The 21,808-nt window shown below is 34.1% G+C and overlaps 1 protein-coding gene across 1 annotated transcript in view; it reads left to right on the forward strand.

Moving 5' to 3' along the window:
* The window catches only part of CFAP47 (cilia and flagella associated protein 47), a gene marked incomplete at both ends in the record, with an annotated part of 304,526 nt that overhangs the window by 123,644 nt on the left and 159,074 nt on the right, over positions 1 to 21,808 (forward strand). The window contains 4 exon segments of the mRNA XM_082609208.1: positions 3,150 to 3,284; positions 7,053 to 7,165; positions 8,260 to 8,350; positions 12,559 to 12,647. Coding sequence (XP_082465334.1) covers positions 3,150 to 3,284; positions 7,053 to 7,165; positions 8,260 to 8,350; positions 12,559 to 12,647 — 428 coding nt within the window.

Genomic DNA, 21,808 nt, shown 5'->3' on the forward strand with positions numbered 1-21,808 from the left:
TTGTGGAATCATGCCAGCTGCAATGTAACAGTTATTACATATCCTCCCTTTTAAAGCAAAGATATTGTACAAATTATTTGGACTCATCATAGAATGTATTTTTATTCCCTCATGTAGAGAGAGAGAGAGAGAGGTTCTCCTACACATAATTCACTGAGTATTGATGGAAGTTAAGGGTGAATAGATAATCTAACTTTTCTCTTAAAAATTTTGTTACTTTATATCAACTTGGATGCTTTCAGCCTTAATAACAGAATTCATGAATAAAAGTGTTTTAAAAGTAAAGAAGGTCAATGTTTTATGTAAGATGAATTCAGGCAGTAGAAGATTGTAGGGATAGTTATTCATTTCCTCAACAAAGTTATCAAAGATTCATTTTTGCCCAGCCCTTCTCAGCCTGCTGGCTTTGTTTTAAGCATGTGCGCTAATAACCACAAAGTTCCTGCTGAAAATCTTACATAACACCATTATACAGCTGTTCTTGGTCTGATTGAATAGGACCTTTTCTTGTGCTTCTCATTTTCCATAAAGTAAACTTTGCCAATGGTCCCACAGCATACTTCCCATCGTATATCATTGACCATAACTGCATCCCATGTTTGTAGTTAAACCAGTGTTTGAGAAAGGTAATGGAACAGCCACAAAAATTGGGAGTCTTAGTAAAGAAGAAAGGAGAAAATTGCTGTTGGCAAGGCAACCAGTAGTGTTCTCTGTAGGATTATGGTATGTCATTGGGTACTACTAGTTTTGACTGGTATCTAGTTTGAAAGCTGGGATATCTTGAAGTCATAGCAAATTAAACCCAGATGAGGACATTGAGACCTAGAGAAACCAATTGATTTAGTAAAGATTATGGCACTTTGTGGTAGCAGGACTTGATTTTAGTTTACTAGATTTTTACTCAACCATTTTCCTCTATTATGGCATTAAAAAAAAATTCCCTGTCTTTTGTTAGTCCAATTTGAAAATATCATCAGGGGAAAAAATGGATCAATACAAGTAAAGTTCTTCTAGGTTAGAACTGTGTATAGAAAGTGATGGTTATCTTTGAAATACATCTCACATGAAAATCTTGTTTTAAACAAACATAACTTATTTTGACATTTGGCTTTTTAAGCCTAGGATTGACTAAAATGCAATTTCTTTAGGTTATTTTCATTGAAATTTATCATAAAGGTAAGACTGTTCTTTTCTGTGGTTTTTCACTCTAATACCCTGATTATCAAATGTATTTTTCAATTAAGATAAACATTTTTTTTTCATTTCCAAAATACTGCCTCTTCATCCATTACACATTTTTCAAAGGTGAATTTTTGGAATAATTTTGTATTGCTGCCTATATATTGTGTGCTGTAGTCACTATAACTGTTCAGAAGACTTTTACTGGCCTCAGACTTGGGAACCAGAGTATCCTGCCACTAGTTCTACCCTTTCCCCAGTGAACATACTTCCCATCACTGTAGATAGCTCTCTTTGGATCACACCCAGAGGCTGGCCCATATTCTTCATTTCGTGGGAATTAAACTCTGTATTCCATTTTTCAGTTTGTCCTTATGTTGAATAATTTTCCTATATATGTTGACTAACATTGTCTTTAGTGAACAAATGTGAGATGACAGAATACTGATGAGAAACTTTGAGGTCCTGATATATTTCTCAGTTTTCCTCACATCATACTCACTAACAGTTTTCTACCCTGCCAAGGCTCCCCCTTTTCCTCCTAATAATCTCCTCCCCGGGCACCTTTACTGGTTAGCCTTACTGCTTATTGACAGAACAAGAAAGAATAAACCTTTGTGTTCTTTCAAAGAAGGAAAAGAATGTTTTCAGGAATGTGGACTAGCAGATGATCAAAGGGGCTGTCATTATTTTGTGGTAACTGCTGCCAGATTTCAGAATCAAGTGCTTTAGTTCCACATAACACTTTAGATATCCTTAGCTCTGGCATTATTTGTGTTTTCAAGCCAGGCCCAGATCATTTTCAGTTGCTATGTGAATGTGTGCCATTAAGTCATAGTAGATCTTCAGTTTTTGGAAATGTTAGGAGCTTCCTGTTGACTAACAATGACAGAGCTGCTTGTTGATCAGTGGTATTTATATGTCTTTGCCTCAGACCAATCCCAATACTTCACTGCTGTGAATAATGCTTCCCCACTACTTCCGCCTTTCTCTAGGAGATCATAGACACTACATAAACTAAGAGAAAGAATCCTTCCTCCTTCTGCTCCTGACTCTACATTTGGGGTTTAATGCACATTCTGGCTATGTTGATTGTCCCTGCTGTTATTCCTCTCTAATTCTGGATTTTCTCTCAAATCTCTTCCAACAACCAGCACTAATTTATGTTGTTTATCAGTATAATTACATTTTCTGCCTTACTGTGATTTGTTCTAGACAAAGTACTTCCCCAGCCACCCTCCCCCTGCCCCTACCTGATCTGCCCGAATTGTTGCTCTTGTGTTATTCCTTGTTCTGAAATCAAGTCCCTCACCCTGGCATCCACACCCTCCTCTATGTGGCCGTGGCAGTCCTTAGTCTTTTCTTCCACAACTGGCCCCTTCTTATCTTATTATGCGTGATTCGGATTGTACTTTTTCTTTCCCGAATGAACACTATACTTCTTATATCCTTGTTCTAGAGTTCTTTACCTTTCTGATAGAATATACCTTTTTCTCACTCCAAACACCAACTTATTTAAAATCCAAGCATTCTTCAAGGCCGTCCCATCTGCTACCTCCTCCTTTGGGCTTTTGCTTGAAAACCTCTTGCCATCTTTTACCTTAGTAGTTTGTCTACTATTACCTTTTACCATATTATATACTTTAAGTCAGGGATGGTATCTTAATCACATTAGTCAGTATTTCTAGTGCACAGTATTTTATCTGACTTCTGACTAGCTTTTATGACATCTTTGAGGCTGTGAGGTCATTGTTATATTTAGAATACATCTAATTTATCTTTTAACACATAAGTGAAGCTGTTCTGATTCACAGCAGTATTTTGTTTGCTCATAGCAACATTTCAGCATCATTGTCAATAACATTTTAAGATGTTTTAAGTAATTCAACAATCGATGTACTGTGCTTTAGCTCTTTTTATATATTTTATCTGTATTTCCTGTAATTTATAATTCTCTTCTTTGAAACTAGGCTACTGACATCTGTGATCCCAATCCAATCCTGATGCTCATGTTTTGTGTCTGCATGTATGAAAGACTTCCTGCATATCTCCCCAAGAAGGTGGTGCCCTTTCGTTGTACTCTTCATGACACTGTGTTGAGAGAGGTAAGGATATCTTTGGGGCCAAAATATACGTGGAGTTAAACATTTAAGTGGGTTTTAGATATTTCTTTCTCAACCCAAAATTAACAAAAGTGTCAGTATGATAAAATAAGCCTTAAATGTTTTTCCTTCTAAACTAAAGGTATAGCAGAGTGAAATGGAGAATTTTTCCTTAATAGTAGTCACTACCTGCAATGAAATGATGACTCTTTCATTCATTTGAGGAATGGGGTGGGGAGACGGAAAATGAAAGTTAAGCACTTTGAAGGGCAAATCATTCAGGAAACTTGAGATCCATTTCATGTACAAGAAGACTGATGCAGTAAGTAGAAACTTGTGATCAGAGTATGCTTGGCTTTCCTTTAGGGAACTTTACACATCCAGATGGATTTTGTTCAAATGAGGATATGGAAAGGGAAGTAGTAATGAAAGCACTACTGACCAGGGCCACTATTAATTCCCACTAAGGGTTTTTATATATGCTGGAGCTGCTAAATGTGTAACAGTGAATTTTTGAATATGCAGGAAAAATTAAAAATGAAATTTTCAGTCCTTTGACCATGACAAAACTATATAAATAAGTCCATGTTTCCTTTGATTGAGAAATATCTTGTCAGGGATCATCAACATCACTTTGGTTTTCAAACAATATGTTTCATATGAATACTTGTGAAATATGTTGAGCATACAGTTTGATTTCTTATATTTGTTTAAGACTGTTCCTTCTACTAGTTTTCATAAAATCTTCAACCAGATTTATAGTTCTCTCCTTCTTTCTCAGGACAGTCTGGGCTGTTAGAATCTTACTATGTACAGAAGTTAATTTACCTCTTTGGTCAGATCATTTTTATTCCTTGTCCTCAGGCTGTTTTATGTATTCCTCATGTTAAGCTGGGGGGGTGGTAATTTGATACTTTTGATGCAAAACATGTCCATATTTGGTCTTCAAAAGATACATCCTGGTGTTTTGTAGATGTAACCTTTTTGAGAAAATAACTGTGCAGGCTCTGTGACTGTATGAGTGATGGTTAATAAGAATTCAGTTAAAAATCAGGAAAAACTCAGGTCCTTGTCTCAAAGTGTAAAGGGCTCAATTTAGGGAAAGGAAAGCCACTCCTGATTTTCTGTTAGCAAACATTGAGATATGATCCCTTTTTAAAAATTTTATTCCTTTCCCTTTTTTTGTTGGAAAAAGAGATAACAAAACTCTTCAGAGAACTTTTTCAACAGTATTCACTACGTGCAATGATAATTAAGGGCCTTGGGTACTAACTGGCCTAGAGCTGTAATTACAATGAAGAGGACTTTTGACTTCAGAATCAAATTTCTGAAGAGTTAGAAATGCTTTGCTTAAGCCTGCAGAAGATAGGAGAGGTCTGAATTAGATTTAAGCAATGATTTATTTCACTTAAGTATTATTACTAGTTTTCTAATTCTGTACACATGTTTGAATTTCTTTATGCCGTTTGATCATTATTTTGAAAAAGTTAATAACACAAGCTAATTTTTAAACATAAACTTTATTTGTGATGTTAAAAATCAGATTAAAGCATATTAAAATGGAAACATGATTTCTTTCCACACTTTTTACTAAGAATAATGTTCACACTTTAAGATTATAGATGCGATTCTATGTAGAGCTTTTATTTTTCACAAATATAATAAACAGCTTTTGAAGGAAACAATAAAAATTAAATAGAAATGCAAAATAAAATATCAGTTACAACATGCTTTGATTTTAAATTTCATTCAAGAAAATCACTGATTTGGAAATTGCTAAGAATCTGTGGCATAGTTTGCCCGTATGCATCAACACCGTAAATGGCAGTGCCTAAGTAGTAGAATGTCATTCCTATCAGCCCTTTCAACCTTCCAGTATAAAGAAAAATCTCAAGAAATGGCTACTGTAATTGAAAAAGTATTTTTGTAGCTATGTGTCACAAATAGAATACTGGGACCATTAAACAATATAATGATCAGTGAAAAAATGTAGAGTGCAGTGATTTTCTGAGATACTTTTAAAAGCAATAGAACTATCTTTTTTTTTTTTTTTTTTACTTTTTGAAACAAAATTTACACAGGAGCACAATAGTTAAAGAATGGCTGTCACTCAGACCTACTAGAGAATGGACTTGAGGATATGGGGAGGGGGAAGGGTAAGCTGTGACAAAGTGAAAGAGCGGCATGGACACATATACACTACCAAACGTAAGGTAGATAGCTAGTGGGAAGCAGCCGCATAGCTCAGGGAGATCAGCTCGGTGCTTTGTGACCGCCTGGAGGGGTGGGATAGGGAGGATGGGAGGGAGACGCAAAAGGGAGGGGATATGGAAACATATGTATATGTATAACTGATTAAATTTGTTATAAAGCAAAAAAATAAAAAAATTAAAAAAAAAAAAAAAAAAAAAAGAATGGCTGTCACTGCAAAAGGAGAATTGAGGTTCCAAAACTTGCTTTCTTTCCTTGAACAGCTTTCCCTTCTCCCCATCTACCACTCACATGACCCCTACATGAAATCCTGGAGTTGGGTGGAATAATCTGACCACAGATGGGCCCTATGCCTTTGCATCATTTATTTGTTTATTTATTTTTATATAAATTTATGTGTGTGTATGTGTATGTGTATGTGTATGCCATAATGAGAATGAGTAGCTTTCTTCAGATCTCAGGGCTGGTTATGGAAGTTCCAAGTATAAACCAGTAACAGTTCATAGTACATCTACTATTATTTTCAACATTTCCTTCCAGAAAATGGAAATTAGCTCTCTGTGACTTAAAATCACTAGATCTGTTAATTAATACTTTAAATGCACACATACATACATAAAAAATAAGACACTAGAGGAGTCTTGCCTCGATTGTTACTGAGATCTGTAAACAGGTAAGCAACATGAGAGCCCCAAATTTGAGGGTAAACAAAGGGTAGAAACCCTTCGGCAACAACATACTTGTCTTGGTGGTTACCAAAGTTCTTATTGAAATATAAAAGTGGTTAATTTATCTTTCAACAGATGTCTGCCATATTCTATCTATGACTATAGTTCCTGGACTGCCTAAGTGCTGTCACCTTTTCCTTACTCTAATTTGGCCAACCATTCACTTCCCTCAGGTCTTCTCCATCCTCTGGGTCAGTACTTTCCATGATAACTCTGTGTCGTTCTAATGTGTATATTTTTTAATCCCCATTATATTCTGCATAAACACTTATATACTCACATTTTTCATGAAATGCTCTCTAAAAATGAAGTAACTCATTCTCGAATATTCTCCATATCTTGGCATCAGGAAGGAAAGGACAGCCAACCCTTAGCTCTACTACCACTTCTAAATGAGGCCACCATTGTTTTCAGCCTGGACCTCTGATACTAAACCTACACTCCTTATAATGCTTTCTACACTGAGCAGCCAGAGTAACCTTCTTGTAAATTGGATTATATAAGTTCTCTGTTTCAAATTCTTTAAAGATTTCCCTTTGCAGTACAATTAAAATACAAGTTGCTAACTTTGGATTTCAAATCTTCAATGATCAGGTGTTCTTATATCTGTCATTTCCTTGACTGATAGCTCTTTCTCCCTGCCCACTTCTGGAAAAAAATCAATAATACACACACACACTATCTTTGAACACAAATCCTGCTTTCTTCCAGTTACTACACTAGGAGCAAGTATTTTCATGATTAAAATATTTAACTCTTTGATAAAAATAAGAAATGTTAAGTTGTATATTTTTAAAATTCAGGATCTCATTTATACTCTTCTTCAACATAGATTCTACTGAAAAATTCAAGCTTGAAAAACTTAGTGTATAATGCTACAATTATCGGAAGAGATGCCACTGACTTCTCCCTCTCCCAAGGGAAGGTTGTGACAGTTTCTCCAAAGTAAGTGTTTTTTTTCTTTTAATTTTGCTTCACTGAACATATCAACCCTAGAGATTTAATGTGTGTAATGATTACAAAAGAGTGAGCTGGATTTGTTTTTTTTTTTAAATAAATTATTTATTTTATTTATTTATTTAATTTTGGCTGAGTTGGGTCTTCATTGCTGCTCGAGAGCTTTCTTTAGTTGCGGAGAGCGGTGGCTACTCTTCATTGCGGTGCACAGGCTTCTTATTGCGGTGGCTTCTCTTGTTGTGGATCATGGGCTCTAGGCACGTGGGCTTCAGTAGTTGTGGCTCCCAGGCTCAGTAGTTGTGGCTCACAGGCTCTAGAGTGCAGGCTCATTAGTTGTGGCACACGGGCTTAGTTGTTCCTCGGCATGTGGAATCTTCCCAGACCAGGGCTCGAACTGGTGTCTCCTGCATTGGCAGGTGGATTCTTAACCACTGTGCCACCAGGGAAGTCCCTGGATTTGTTTTTAACAGATATATATGTGTAATGAAAAGATCGCCACTGCTGATATAGATAAGTTATTCATATGTTACTGAGATTTCTCACCAATTTTGTTAAAACAGTTCTAACAATATAAAGCATTTGCTTTTTATGTATGCATTTAATTTTAATTTATTTTGCATGCATATGGTCCGTAGAGAATAGCCTCTAAGTTCTTTATGTACTACAGTCCCAGTCCAGGAAACTGGAACCAGTGTGTGCTAAATATATATATATATAATATAATATTTAGTTGTTTCTGATTATAAATGCACTTCATGCTCATTGTAAAAATTTAGAAACTATGAAAGAATGAAGAAAAATAAAAGTAAAGGCTAAAAATCCTACCTGAAAGATACCCCCAATGTTTCTATTTTTCTCTATCACTTCATTATCATTGTATATTTATGTATGGATATATACATACATGTACACTCCCAAATTGTGATGGTATTCTATATAGTCTCATTTTTATTTGATTCTGTTCACATGATACTTGTTTAATGTTTCAATTACTAACCATTCTCAAAAATAAGGAACAAATGAAACCCTCAGGGAATAGTCTTGAGAAATTAAATACGAGCATAATATATAATTCTTCCTAGATCAACAAATCCTACTTCATATATTAATGTGTTAATGATGGCAAATACTCTTATTACATATTACAACGATGATATGAGAATAGCTGTGTCAGTACCACAGGAGTTGACAGATTTGATAACCAGTAATGGACTTTAACCAGTGTTAAATTTTAGTCATTGTCTTTGTATTCAATTATTTTTTCCTTGTGCAAAGCAACAGACTATAACTGCTAATTATCTTTTTGGTTTTTGAACTATGCCTTAACCTGAATTACTTTTCACATGTAGTCTTTATTACTTCTAATATATCAAACACAGAAATAACTGGAAATGGGAGCCAGCTTTAATTGTATTTAAAATACGAAGAAACCCAGTTGCAGTAGTACATTTGACTTGTGTCATTAGCCTCTGTTCATTTTCTTCAGTTGCTGCTCCATGCTAAAGGAGTATATAATTTATAAAATCTGAATATTCATGGTTGAGACTATGTCCAGATTGAATTAAATATAACAAAAACAATTCTCCACTCACCTCTATCTATATTATAAATCAAATCCCAGAATAAAACTCTTTGTAAAAACAGCCCATTCGTTTTCCAAGTTATATTTCTTATATGTCTGTTATAAAACACAACTTTGGTAATACAAATTCATTTGGACATTGTCACAGTACCATTTGTCTTCCCTCAGGACTTTGATAAATGATCTCTTCTCTGCCCTTCAAATAGGATGATACAAGTGAAAAGGATTAAAGTCCCCCCCGACCCTTTGTTCACTCATAAACCTGATAGCCTCTTCCAGTATTTCAAAGTTCTCATGATGTGGAAATACTTCCTAACAACCACACTAAACCTCTGATGTCTTAGCTTAAGACCATTTTTCTTGTTAGTTAAATTAACAATTAAATTTATAGTTTCTATTATAAATGTAAAACCTGTATACCTGCATTGTTGAAAATTTGCACTTAACAGAAAAGTATAAAGAGGAAAACAAAAATTGTCTAGAATTCCATCAGATAAACACATTTAATTTATTCATTTCTTTCCAGTCTTTTTATATGAACAAGTATGTGTTTATTATAGCATATGCATAATTAGATGTTTACAAAGTAAATGCATTATATATGTAAATATTAAAACAATATATGTTAAACATTTGTTATGTATGAAATCTATATAGCATACACTTTTATGTACCTTTTCATATTTAATCATTCTTGCAACCATACTAGTGTCCTCGTTTTACAAAAGAAGACATTGGGCACAGAGACATTAAATCATTTGCCCAATTTTCCCTGCTATTAAATGGTGAAATAGAGATTCAAAACCAGCCAATGTAAATCCAGAGTTAGTACTCTTATTAAACTAACACCTGCAATACTGTGTGTGTGTGTTTGTGTATATCATATTCATACAAAGCCCTTGGCATTCAGTGAAATGTGACTTTGACTATTTGTAAGAAATCCTGAAGATCCATGACATATAATTATATCATTTTTGTTTCTCCGGGAGCTGGTTTGTGAGAATATTTCACTTGGGTGAATGGAATTCCCATTAATTGCTCAGCAGTGCTTTTTTCTTTTTATTCACCATTGTACCTTTAATGGTCTGCATCAATACAGACATATTTATGAATATTAGCTTCTTGAGGTTTTTAACACATGCCAAGTGAATGTTAACTGACCATATATCCATGTACACTTATACATGTAATCATGAATATATGTATTCATATTTTGACCATATTGTACATGTACATATATTCTTGTTTTCAACTTCCTTATCTTTTTTTTATCAAAATTTAATTTACATCTGCTTTAACAACTCAGATACAGAAGAGTTTAACATGCAAAGGAAATCCTTCTCCCCTCATATTCCCATCTCTAGAGATCCACTTCTTGAGTGCCTACTTTTAACTCTTTCAACTATGTCTAATTTTAGTTCTTCCAATGGTTACCTCCACAAATATAAATAATCTATATATCTTTGCCAGTATTTTTATTATGTCAACTTCAGAAATAATGTCTTGATATATAGCTATAATATTTGATGGTCTTGCTTACTTATTACTCTAGATGGATCACCCTCTCACCAAACATCACTAGTTTTATCCTCTGTTCATTACTGTTCTGAGAGTGAAAATGTGTTTTGTAAATATTTCTTATGCAATCAGTGTACAAAGCATCTTTTGATTATTTTTTTAAGCTGAGAAAATAAATTCTAAAGAAGTGTGTAAAATCGTTCCTTCAAGTATACCACATTCTAGAGCACTTTACCTTTCATTCTTATTTGGACTGAGTGCTTTCTAGACCTACTGAAGAGCTTAGTATTGGGCACTCTGTATTTCTCTTTGGATAGAAACTAATATCCTTCTCTTTCTTAATGTACTCACTTATTTACTAAAAAACTTCCTTTATGAAACCTTCTAATAAAAAGTATGGGAGAGGTAAATTTCCTAAAATTTTTATTTTTAAGCATGTCTTTTGACTACCCTTACACTTGATTTATATTTTGCTTGGTATATTTTTCCAAGATGAAAAGGTTTTTCCTCGTAACTCTTGAGATAATTGTTCCACTTCCTCATGGTATTCAGTATTTGTGATGGGAAAGTCTACTGTAATTCTGTTTTCCCACACCTCTGGACATTTTTAGGATCTTCCATTGTGTTGTGATATTGTTCCAGAATGCATCAAGGAGGGACTTTTTAAATTCACTATCTGGGTGCACAGTGAGTCTTTTAATTATGAACTTGTTTTTCATAAGCTCTGGAAAATTCTCTTAAATAATTTCTTTCATCATTCTCTCCCCTCCATTTTCATTGTGCTCATTTTCCAACCTTTAGTTGTTGGATACTACCTGTTAATTGGATCCTCTGTATATCCTATCTTATCACTCATCTTTTTCAGCTCATTGCTTTTTTCTCTCTTTATCAACAAGCCTTCTTTTCCAACTGTTTCCTTTAGGAGATAGATAGATAGATAGATAGGTGATCTCCTATATATATTTATAAAAATACTTTCTTTTGCATTGAGTATCTCTATTTCATAGCGTCCTGTTCTTAAACTGGAGTTATAATATCTTAATAAGCATCTCTGGTTTTTATATTCTGACTTTTACGTTCTCATCTATGACCTGTATTATTTTTATTTTCTTTGAGATCAGTCGGTATGTTTGTTTATCTTGGTCTCGGTGATATAAAAATATCTTTTTAGACTAAATAATTTAAAAGACTTTGGTTTTTACACATAGGGTTCAGAAAATATTTTCTTTAAAAAATCTGTAGGTTTATCATTATCAGATATTATATAATTATCTATGTGCACCATATCCTGTCTTAGATTCTGTCTGAATCATGATTAATAATGGCTCTTTCTGCCAGTTGTGGATTTAAATTCCCTGAGATATCATTTATATAGAAAAGATTAAACAGCTATACCAGCATATAAACAAACATTTCTGCATCTAACTTGATGACTAAATTTAGCTCTAATCATAGATTGACTGTCATAGAAGTGAAAGTATACTTTTAGAAAACCATTCTGTTTCTTTTTTTCCTCATTATTCTCATTGAGCCATCTGGGCACTGACATTGATGTGTCATATATTTATTTTCCATCCCATCCAAAAGCCATGTTGAAGTAGTTTATGAGGTACATGTAATATCAAGGAGACTTTTTTTAAATGAGGGGGAGGCAATTGGAACAAAAAGAAAATAAAAGATAAGAAAATTAAGATAAAGTCCATAATTATGATACGCATCTGGAGACATAAGGCACTTACCTGAAAAAGACAACCCACTTGATTCTGAAATTTGTAACATGCTCAGGAAGGAATACTGGTCATTTCCATGCTTAAATATGACTACAAAATTTTAGAAAAGAAATATCTATACTCAGGAGAAGCTCAAATCTTGATGGTCCTAAAACCAGCTGTTGGCTTCATAAAAAGGATACTCTATTTTTAAATGTTTCATAAAACTTAAGTATAGTTCCATAAATTTATTTACTAAGTGCATGTTATTTAGCTTATGGTCATTCATTTTTTTTTTTTTTGCGGTACGCGGGCCGCTCACTGTTGTGGCCTCTCCCGTTGTGGAGCATAGGCTCCGGATGCGCAGACTCAGCAGCCATGGCTCACCGGCCCAGCCGCTCTGCGGCATGTGGGATCTTCCCAGACCGGGCACGAACCCATGTCCCCTGCATTGGCAGGCGGACTCTCAACCACTGCGCCACCAGGGAAGCCCAAGTTTGTTTTTTATAATTAAGGATATTATTTTTTGTTATTATCATATTGTATGTTTTATTTATTTTTTTTTACCTTAGGCAACTATAAAATGCAAATCTCCGTGTTATAAATGGAAAGAAATCACTGTGAATGTTAAAAATCCCTTCCACGCTGCTGGGGACTTCAGGTAAGTTATTGTTGTGACATAAATTCATTGCAATTAGCCATATTGAATCTTAAGAGAAGTATGTAATTTTCTTCAACATGAACTGTTTTGAGGAGAAATTTTATATATTTACATTGCTATAAATTTATAAGCATCAGCAGGTAAAATAGAACAAATAATGAAGGTAAATCAGTTTTCCTTGAAATGCTATTTGATCTCTACAAAGCTAAGGCTGATCATATCAAATTTATGAATTTTGTCTCTAAGCTTTCTGTTTATTGAGATTTACAGTTCTTTCATTTTTTAAAATTTATAATTAATAGACTTTTTAACTTCTAATTTTATCCTATCTGTTAATTTCCAAAAGTGAAATGTTGATTCAAGCGGAAAATTTATTTTTACCTAAAGCATCATGATTAATTAAAACTGCACATTAAACGTGCATTTGTGCATCTTGAGATTTAGCAACAACAATAACAACAGCATATATTTGAAATTAAAAGACAATAAATTGCTTAAGTATTATTTAAGGTCGCAAGTAGAAAAATATCTTTCTATAAATTTACATATAAATTTACCTTATGTATCGCTTAAATTATGAACTCTGTTTCCACCAGCTTTAAAAATCAGCTCCTTACAGCAGTACTTGTGTTGAGACTAGAAGTTGTATGTATGCTTATTATTTTAGTAGTTGATAATTTCCAGTTTTTAAATCACTATATGTCTAGGCTTTTGGTAATTTCTTATTAACAATGTCATTTATTGTTGACAAAACAAAAATTCTTTTTTTAAAACAGCTAGTGAATTTATGGTTCCCATGTTCAGTGAGGGAGAATTTTATTTACCTTAATTTTATTAAAGTGTTATATCAGAATGTAAGGAATAAAAAATACCAGAATATGTGGCATTACTCCAGTATTAAAATATGCCCTTAAATAAACCAAATGACTGCAGTTCTTCGGAGGAAATCAGGATCGAACATGTTTAGACTTATTCTAGTTGTAGAACTGAAAGTAAATCTCAAAGTTCCTGGAATTGGTAGAATATTATAATTGTATGTTTCTCAAAAAATTATAATATTTTATTGTTATTTTATGGTTTATCTCAGATTGAATTAAAATTGTTACTTCTTGTGAGGAATGCATGATTTGGTAGAGGACAGGATTGTTAATTGGGGACTTTTGACTCCTTCCTCTCTTATTTGAATGTGGCCCTCAAACTTAGGCAGTGGGCATATGAACTCAGAAATTTAAGGCCAATCATAAAATTTGTAAAATCAGCAATTTACCATAAACATATATTACTTTTAAAGATAAAATATAATAAAAGAGAATGAGTAAGAAAGGAAATTTAAAGCCAAATAATTCATATAGAGACTAATGTTATAAACAATATAACAATAAGTGACCTAGTCTTTCATATTACACTTATAAAAAATGATCAGAATTTGCTTATTATTAACAATCTCATATTAAATGTACTTTAAAATAAAATTTTAAATTTCATATATTTTCAAAAAATTTATATGCAGCACAGTGATCAGATTTGATTCTACTTTGTCAAAATTTGATATTCTTTTTAACAAATAAGGTGACCCAGTCTAGATTAAAAAAAAAAAATTATTGAGCTGTGGTTGATATGCAGTATTATATATTCTGGTATACAGTACAGTGATTCACAATTTTTAAAGGTAATGCTCCATTTATAGTTATTATAAAATATTGGTTCTATTCTCTTTGCTGTACAATATATCCTTGTAGCTTATTTATTTTATACATGGTAGTTTGCACTTCTTAATCCGCTATCCAGTCTAGATTTAACAGAAACAGGATTAGCTCCCACACCTCTGTGTACCAGATCAGTAGTTCTCAAATTCCTCTTTAGCAGGATGCAACTATTTTATGCTGTATAATTCTTTTTTTATGTGTTGTAAGATTTGGTTTAGTAGTATTTTGTTGAAAAGTTTGCATTTATAACCAAAGGATTTACTAGTGTAATTTTCTTTTCTTGTGATGTCTTTATCTGCTTTTTATATCATCAGTACTACCCTCAGAGAAAGATTTGGGAAATGGTCCTTTCCATTCTATTTTTGGGGAGAGTTTGTGAAGGATTGGTATTAATTCTTCTAATGTTTGGTAGAATTGAAGCCATCTGGGTCTGAGCTTTGCTTTGTGGAAACTTTATTTTATTACTAATTTCATCTCTTGTTATGGCATACTCAGATTTTCCATTTCTTCTTGAATCAGTTTGGTAGTTTGTGCCATTGTAGGAATTTATACATTTCCTCTAAATTATCTAAGTTGTTAGCATGGAAGTTTTCACAGTATTCCCTTAAAATCCCTTTTTTCCCCCCTGTAAAGGCAGTGGTGATGCCCCTTCTTCCATCCCTTACTTTGATTTTTCTCTCCTTTATTCTTGATCAATCTAGGTAAAGATTTGTTAATTTTATTGATCTTTTGAAAGACCCTTCTTCTAGTTTCCTTGATATTTTCTATTGTTTATCTTTTTTTAAAAAAAAGTCTTATTTTGAGGTATATTTGATATGCCAAAAAACCCTATACTTTTAAAGTATACAATTTGATGAGCTTGGACATATGCATGTACCATGATACTATCACGACAATGAAGGCAATAAACATATCCATCACTTCCAAAAGTTTCCCTGTGTTCCTTTTCTCTCTCTCTTTTTTTTTTTCCTTTTTTGTGGTAAGAATTCTTAACATGAGAATTGCCCTCTTAACAAATGTTTTAGTGCACAATACCATATTGTTATTTATAGGCACTATGTTGCATAGAACATCTATAGTACTTATTCATCTTGCATAACTGAAACTTGATACAACAACTCCCATTTCATCCTCTTCCCAGCCCCTAACAACCACCACTCTACTCTCCGCTTTTTGAGTTTGACTATTTTAGATACCTCATGTAAATAGTAACTTAATTCCACTGAGATTCACAAAGTGTTACTCTTATATAGCTCCATTCCCTTCCCCCTATTTTGTGTTTCTTTTGGTCATATGTATTATATCAATAATGTTACAATAATCAGTAATATTACATAATATTTATGAATATTTCTTTTTATTTATTTTGTGTATTTTTTATGATTTTAAGAAAACTGAGAGAAAAAAGGACAGTATATCAATTTGCTAGGGCTGCCAGCACAAAATACCGTAAGACTGGGTGGCTTAAACAACAGAAATTTATTTCTCACAGTTCTTGAGGCTAGAAGTCCAAGATCAGGGTGCTGGCAGATTAGGTTTCTTCTGAGGCCTCTCTCTTTGGCTCACAGATGGCCACCTTCTTTCTGTGTCTTCACATGGTCTTTTCTCTCTATGTGTGCATGCCTGGTGTCTCTTTGTATGTCCACGTTTCCTCTTACAAGAACACCAATCAGGATGAATTAGGGCCCACCCTAATGGACTCATTTTAACTTAATCACCTTTAAAGGCCCTATCTCCAACTATAGTCACATTGTGGGGTACTAGGGGTTAAGGCTTCAACATACGAAGTTTGCGGGGGGGGGCACAGTTCAATTCATAACAGAAAGTACATATTTATAGTCTTCATTATATTAATCTTCTTATTTATCATTTTTGTTTTTCTTTAATTGTTCTTATAGATTCATGCTACCTTCTGGAATGATTTCCATAGCCCAGTCCCACTTTGCTCTCACCCACCTCACTCCTTCCTTCCTTCCTTCCTTCCCTCCCTCCCTCCCTCCCTTCCTCTCTTTCACAGAAAAACAAATGTATCATTTAATAAACTATTATAAGGTAAACACTCTTGTATCTGAGTCAAGAAATAGGACTTTGTCAACCATCCCCAAATCTCCTCTTTCTTTCTTGAATAAACTGCTATCTTGACTTTCATGGTAATCAAGGAAGTGACACACACAAGTGTGAATTTCTGGGCACTGGAGTTTACTCTTGCTGATTAAAAAAAAATCATGTGCCTTTTAAATGATTTACAGGTTCCTCCTCCATTTCTTTCTTTTCCTTACAATCATCAGTTGAAGAACATGAGCTGATTGAGCTGCAGTTTCCCATGTCTGGATTTTGCTGATTTCATGTTTATGGTATAGGTTCACATGTTCTTTTTTCAGTTGTATATTTTGTAAATTCACAGCTGAATACAGAGGAATGATTAGACTCAGGTTCAGTTGCTTTGGCATGATTAAAGGAAATGACATTCTTTCTTTAGGAAGCATATAATATCTTGTCTCTTTTTGGAATGTTAGTAGCCATTGATACTCAGTGGGTACCTCCATTATTTGTGAGTGGTTACAAAATGGTGATATTCCATTTCTATCATTTATGAAATGTATTAGTTGGAATATTTTTACAAAGAGAACATCTTCTCATCTCTTTGGTTATCCAGTGGTACAGTTCATATAAGAAAAGTAAAATAAATGTTTAATTTTTTCCCTTTATTTTTCTTCTTTTTACCTTTTGACCCCCTTCACCCATTTATCCCACGCACCCCATCCCCCAAGTCTGGCATCCACCAGTCTGTTCTCCATATCTATGAGCCTGTTTTTTTCAAGATTCTACATATGAGAGAGAGATTATATTGTATTGTCTTCTTTTGTCTGACTTATTTTACTTAATGACCTTGAGATCCATCATGGTTTTGCAAATGGCAATATTTCATTGTTTGTTATGGCTGAGTAATATTTCATTGTATATATACACCACAATTTCTTTATCCATTCATCTGTCAGTGGACACTTAGGTTGTTTCCATATCTTAACAATTGTAAATAATGCTGTAGTGAACATGGAAGTGCATGTATCTTTTAGAGTTAGTGTTTTTGTTTTCTTTAGATAAATACCTAGAAGTGGAATTGCTGGATCATACGCTAGTTCTATTTTTAATTGTTTGAGGACCCTCTAAACTATTTTCCATAGTGACTGCACCCATTTACATTCCCACCAACAGTGCAGAAAGGTTCCTTTTTCTCCACAACCTCACCAACACTTATTACTTCTTGTCTTTTTGATAATAGCCATTTTAACAGGTATAAGATATATCTCATTGTGGTTTGGGTTTGCATTTCCCTCATGATTAATGATGTTAAGGATTTTTTCATGTGCCAGTTGGCCATCTGTATGCCTTCTTTAGAAAAATGTGTATTCAGATCTTCTGCCCATTTTTTAATCAGATTGTTTGGATTTTTGCGATTTAGATATTGGGTTTTTTATATTTTGGATATTAGCCCCTTATCAGATATTTGATTTGCAAATATTTTCTCCAGTTCATTAGGTTACCTTTATATTTTGTTGATGATTTCCTTTACTGTGCAGAAGCTTTATTTCAGTTTGATGTAGTCCCATTTGTTTATTTTTGCTTTTGTTGCTTTTCCTTTTGGTGTCAGATTCAAAATATCACTAAGACCTATATCAAGGAGTTTACATAAACCTGTGTTTTCTTCTAGGAGTTTTATGCTTTTAAGTCTTATGTTCAAGTCTTTAATCTATTTTGAGTTAATTTTTGTGTATGGTGTAAAATAGTGATCTAGTTTCATTCTTTTGCATGTGGCTGACCAGTTTTCCCAGAACCACTTACTGAAGAGACTGTCAGTACTGCATTGTATATTCTTGGCTCCTTTGTTGTAAATAATTGACCATATAAGTGTGGATTTATTTCTGGGCGCTCCATTCTTTTCCATTGATCTATGTGTCTGTCTTTATGCAAATACCATACTGTTTTAATTACTCTAGCTTTGTATTGTTTGAAATTGGGGAGTGTGACACAGCTATGTTCACCCATCTCATTTTTCAAATGGTTTTTCTTTTCCTTTCTCTTTCTCCTCTCTTCCTGTTAATTTCATTAAACATGTGTTGGTCCATTTAAGTGTGTACCATATATATGTGTCTGTTTATTTTTCTTTTTCTCTGTTTTCAGACTGCATAATCTCTATCAATCTTGAAGTTTGTTAATTCTTTTTTTCCTGCCAATTCAAATCTCTTGAGCCCCTCTAGTGATTTTTTTATATCTGTTATTGTTGTTTCCAAATCCACAATTTCCATTTGGTTCTTTATTAATTTCATTCTATTTTGATATTCTCTATTTGATGTTACATTGTCATCATGCCTTCCTTTACTTCTGTAGTCATAGTTTCCTTCGTTTTTGAAGACATTTACAGTGGCTATTTTGAATTACTGTTCTGTTAAATATGGTAGCTGATCACTCTAACAGGCAGTTTTTCTTGCATGCCTCTTTTATTGTTTCTTTGCTTGTTTCATAATTGTTATGTTGCAAACTGGACGTTTTTGAAAATATATTGAGTTCTGGTCCCACTTCCCACAGGATTGTTAATGTTGTTTGGTTGTTTGTTTACTGAGTAGCTGGCTTATTTTAGTGATGTCTACTCCCCATCCCCCCCCCCAAAAAAAAACCCACATACATAGTGTGAACCTTCTAATGTTGCTTCTAGGGGATACAGCCTTGGGTATGCTCACAGTCACTCTGGGTTAACAGTGGTTTTGGCAGGGCTTTCTTTGACTCTCTGTGTCTCTGTCCACACCTAGCTATTAAATTCCCCTAATTACAGTTCTATGGAAGGCATAAATTGCTCCTCAGGCCAATTCAATCAAATCCAGCTCATTTGAAATAATAATTCATTAGGTCAGTGTTTGAGATTTATTCTGTCCCCAGGAGGGCTCCTCCCAGTGGTCTCTTGCCCCAGGTTTCTCCAACAAACTAGCAGGGATCCTCCCAATTGCCTTTCACTACAACTGCACTATTTTTTTTTTTTTTTTTTTTTTTTTTTTTTTTTTTGGCTGTATTGGGTCTTCATTGCTGCATGCAGGCTTTCTCTAGTTGAGATGAGCAGGGGCTACTTTTTGTTGTGGTGCATGGGCTTCTCATTGCGGTGTCTTCTGTTGTTGTGGAGCATGGGTTCTAGAGCGCAGGCTCAGTAGTTGTGGCACATGGGCTTAGTTGCTCCGTGGCATGTGGGATCTTCCTGGACCAGGGCTCAAACCCGTGTCGCCTGCATTGGCAGGTGGATTCTTAACCACTGCGCCACCAGGGAAGCTCCAACTGAACTATTTTTAAGGGTACCCTTGATCTTCACGTTTTTGAAAATGGAATCAGTTCCTTTGTGAAGAGATTAAGAACTATATGCTTTAAGGTCAGCTTCTCCCTCTAGGCAAAATCTCTGAGCCACGGCTCTCTTGGTGGAACTGGGGACAGTGGTACACTTTTCTTGGAGAATCAGTCCCACATTAGGAGCTGAGTGCTAGGTGGGATGGGGGACAGTAGCTTCAGGTCTTCCTGGCTTGCTTCTTCCAGCATAGATCCACCACTTTATAAGGTAGGGCAATGGCAGTTTCACATCCATGTAGAGCCTGTGGTCCATGATTTGGTGCTGGGCAGAAGGGAGCCCCTTGGCTCCTCTCAGCTGCATTTGCCCAGAACTTAGCCTCAGCAACATGTACTTGGGGCAGGATGAGAAATGTTGATGTCACACATCTCTCAGAAAGATAGTTCTTTATCTGGGAGCTAGGGAGGAATGAGCCCTATATTCTTAGCTGTACTAGTCTGGAGTAGAGTTTATGTCGTAATTGGGTGAGGAAGGAGGAGGAAGAGAGTGATCTTGGTTCAGATGCCACAGACTGCATCTTTTCTTACTGAATTTAGTAAATATTACTGAAGAGGTGTGTGCTTTTTGGGTTTTTTTTTTTTGCTATATGCCCTCAAGATCATTTCAAGAGAGTTTATATAGTTGATTTTTATATTTTAACTCATTTCCCTGGTAAGTAGTCCATGGAGCTCTCATGCTGTCATGCTGGAACAATGTTTGCTTTAAGTTCTATTTTGTCTGTTATTAGTATAGCCACTCCAGTTCTCTCTCTTTTTTTTTTTTTTTACTGTTTGCATGGTATTTTTTGTTTGTTTGTTTGTTTGTTTAATTCTTTTGTTCCCAGTCTGTTTGTGTCTTTGAACCAATGTTTGTCTTTTTTCTAAGCTATTTTTTCCATTTCGTCAATATCTGCCTTTTGATTAGAGTGTTAATCCCTTTACAATTAATGTAATCTCTGATACAGTAGGGTTTATGTCTGCCATTTTGATACTTGTTTTCTATAACTCCTGTGTCTTTGTTCATCTGTTTCTTTATTACTGCTTGATTTTGTTTTAAATATTTACTTTTAGTGTGCCTTTTAAAATTTTTGTTTCTTTTACTGGATGTTTTCTTAGTTTTTTTTCTCAGTAGTTATCCTGAAGATTATAATTAGCACCCTAATTTAAAATAATCTAGCTCAGATTGATACCAGTTTAATTTCAGTAGAATTCAGAAACTTTGCTTCAGTGTATCTCCTTTTCCTAGTCTCTTGTTAGTGCTATTATTGTTATACCCATTACATCTTTATAAGTTATAAGCCCATAAAACAGTTTTACATTTATTGTCTTACACTGTTTTATTTTAAATCAGAAAGGAGAACAAAAAGGATTGCAAATAAAGTACATTTATAGCCTATTTGTTTTATGTATTTACCTATGTAGTTACCTTTACCCTATGCTTTTTATTTCATCATGTGGTTTAGAGTTAACTTCTAGTGTTCTTTTACTTTAGCCTGAGGAAATTCTGCTAGTATTTCTTGTAGGGTAGGTCTGTTAGCAATGAATTCTTTCATTTTTTTGTTTGATTGGTAATATCTTAATTTTTCCCTAATTTTTGAAGGATAGTTTTGCTGTATATAGTATTCCTTATTGATAGTCTTCTTTCAGCATACTGTATATACATCATCCCATTGCATTCTGTTCTTTAGGGTTTAAATGGGAATTCTATTGTTAATCTTACTGAGGAGCAACATAGGTATTGAGTCAATTTTGTTCTGCTTCTTACCGTGTCTGGGCCTTTCAATGACTTGACTCTTATTGTCTAGCTATGGATCACCTTGGGTTTATCTTGCATAGAATTTTTTGTACTTCTTAGATGTATAAATTAATACTTTTCATCAAATTTGGGAAGTTTTCATTTATTTCTTCACAGTTTCTGTCTGCCTCTTTTTCTCTTTTCAGGATTCTGATTAGGCTTATGTTTGTCTGTTTGAAGGTTTCCCACAGTTCTCTGAGGCTCTGTTAATTTTTCTTCATTCTTTTCTCTTTCCAGTCTTTAGAATTAATCATTTTACTTGACCTATCTTCAAGTGTACTGGTCCTTTTGCCACC

This window comes from Mesoplodon mirus, assembly GCF_964341445.2.
Source record: "Mesoplodon mirus genome assembly, chromosome: X".
Taxonomy (NCBI): Eukaryota; Metazoa; Chordata; class Mammalia; order Artiodactyla; family Ziphiidae; genus Mesoplodon; species Mesoplodon mirus.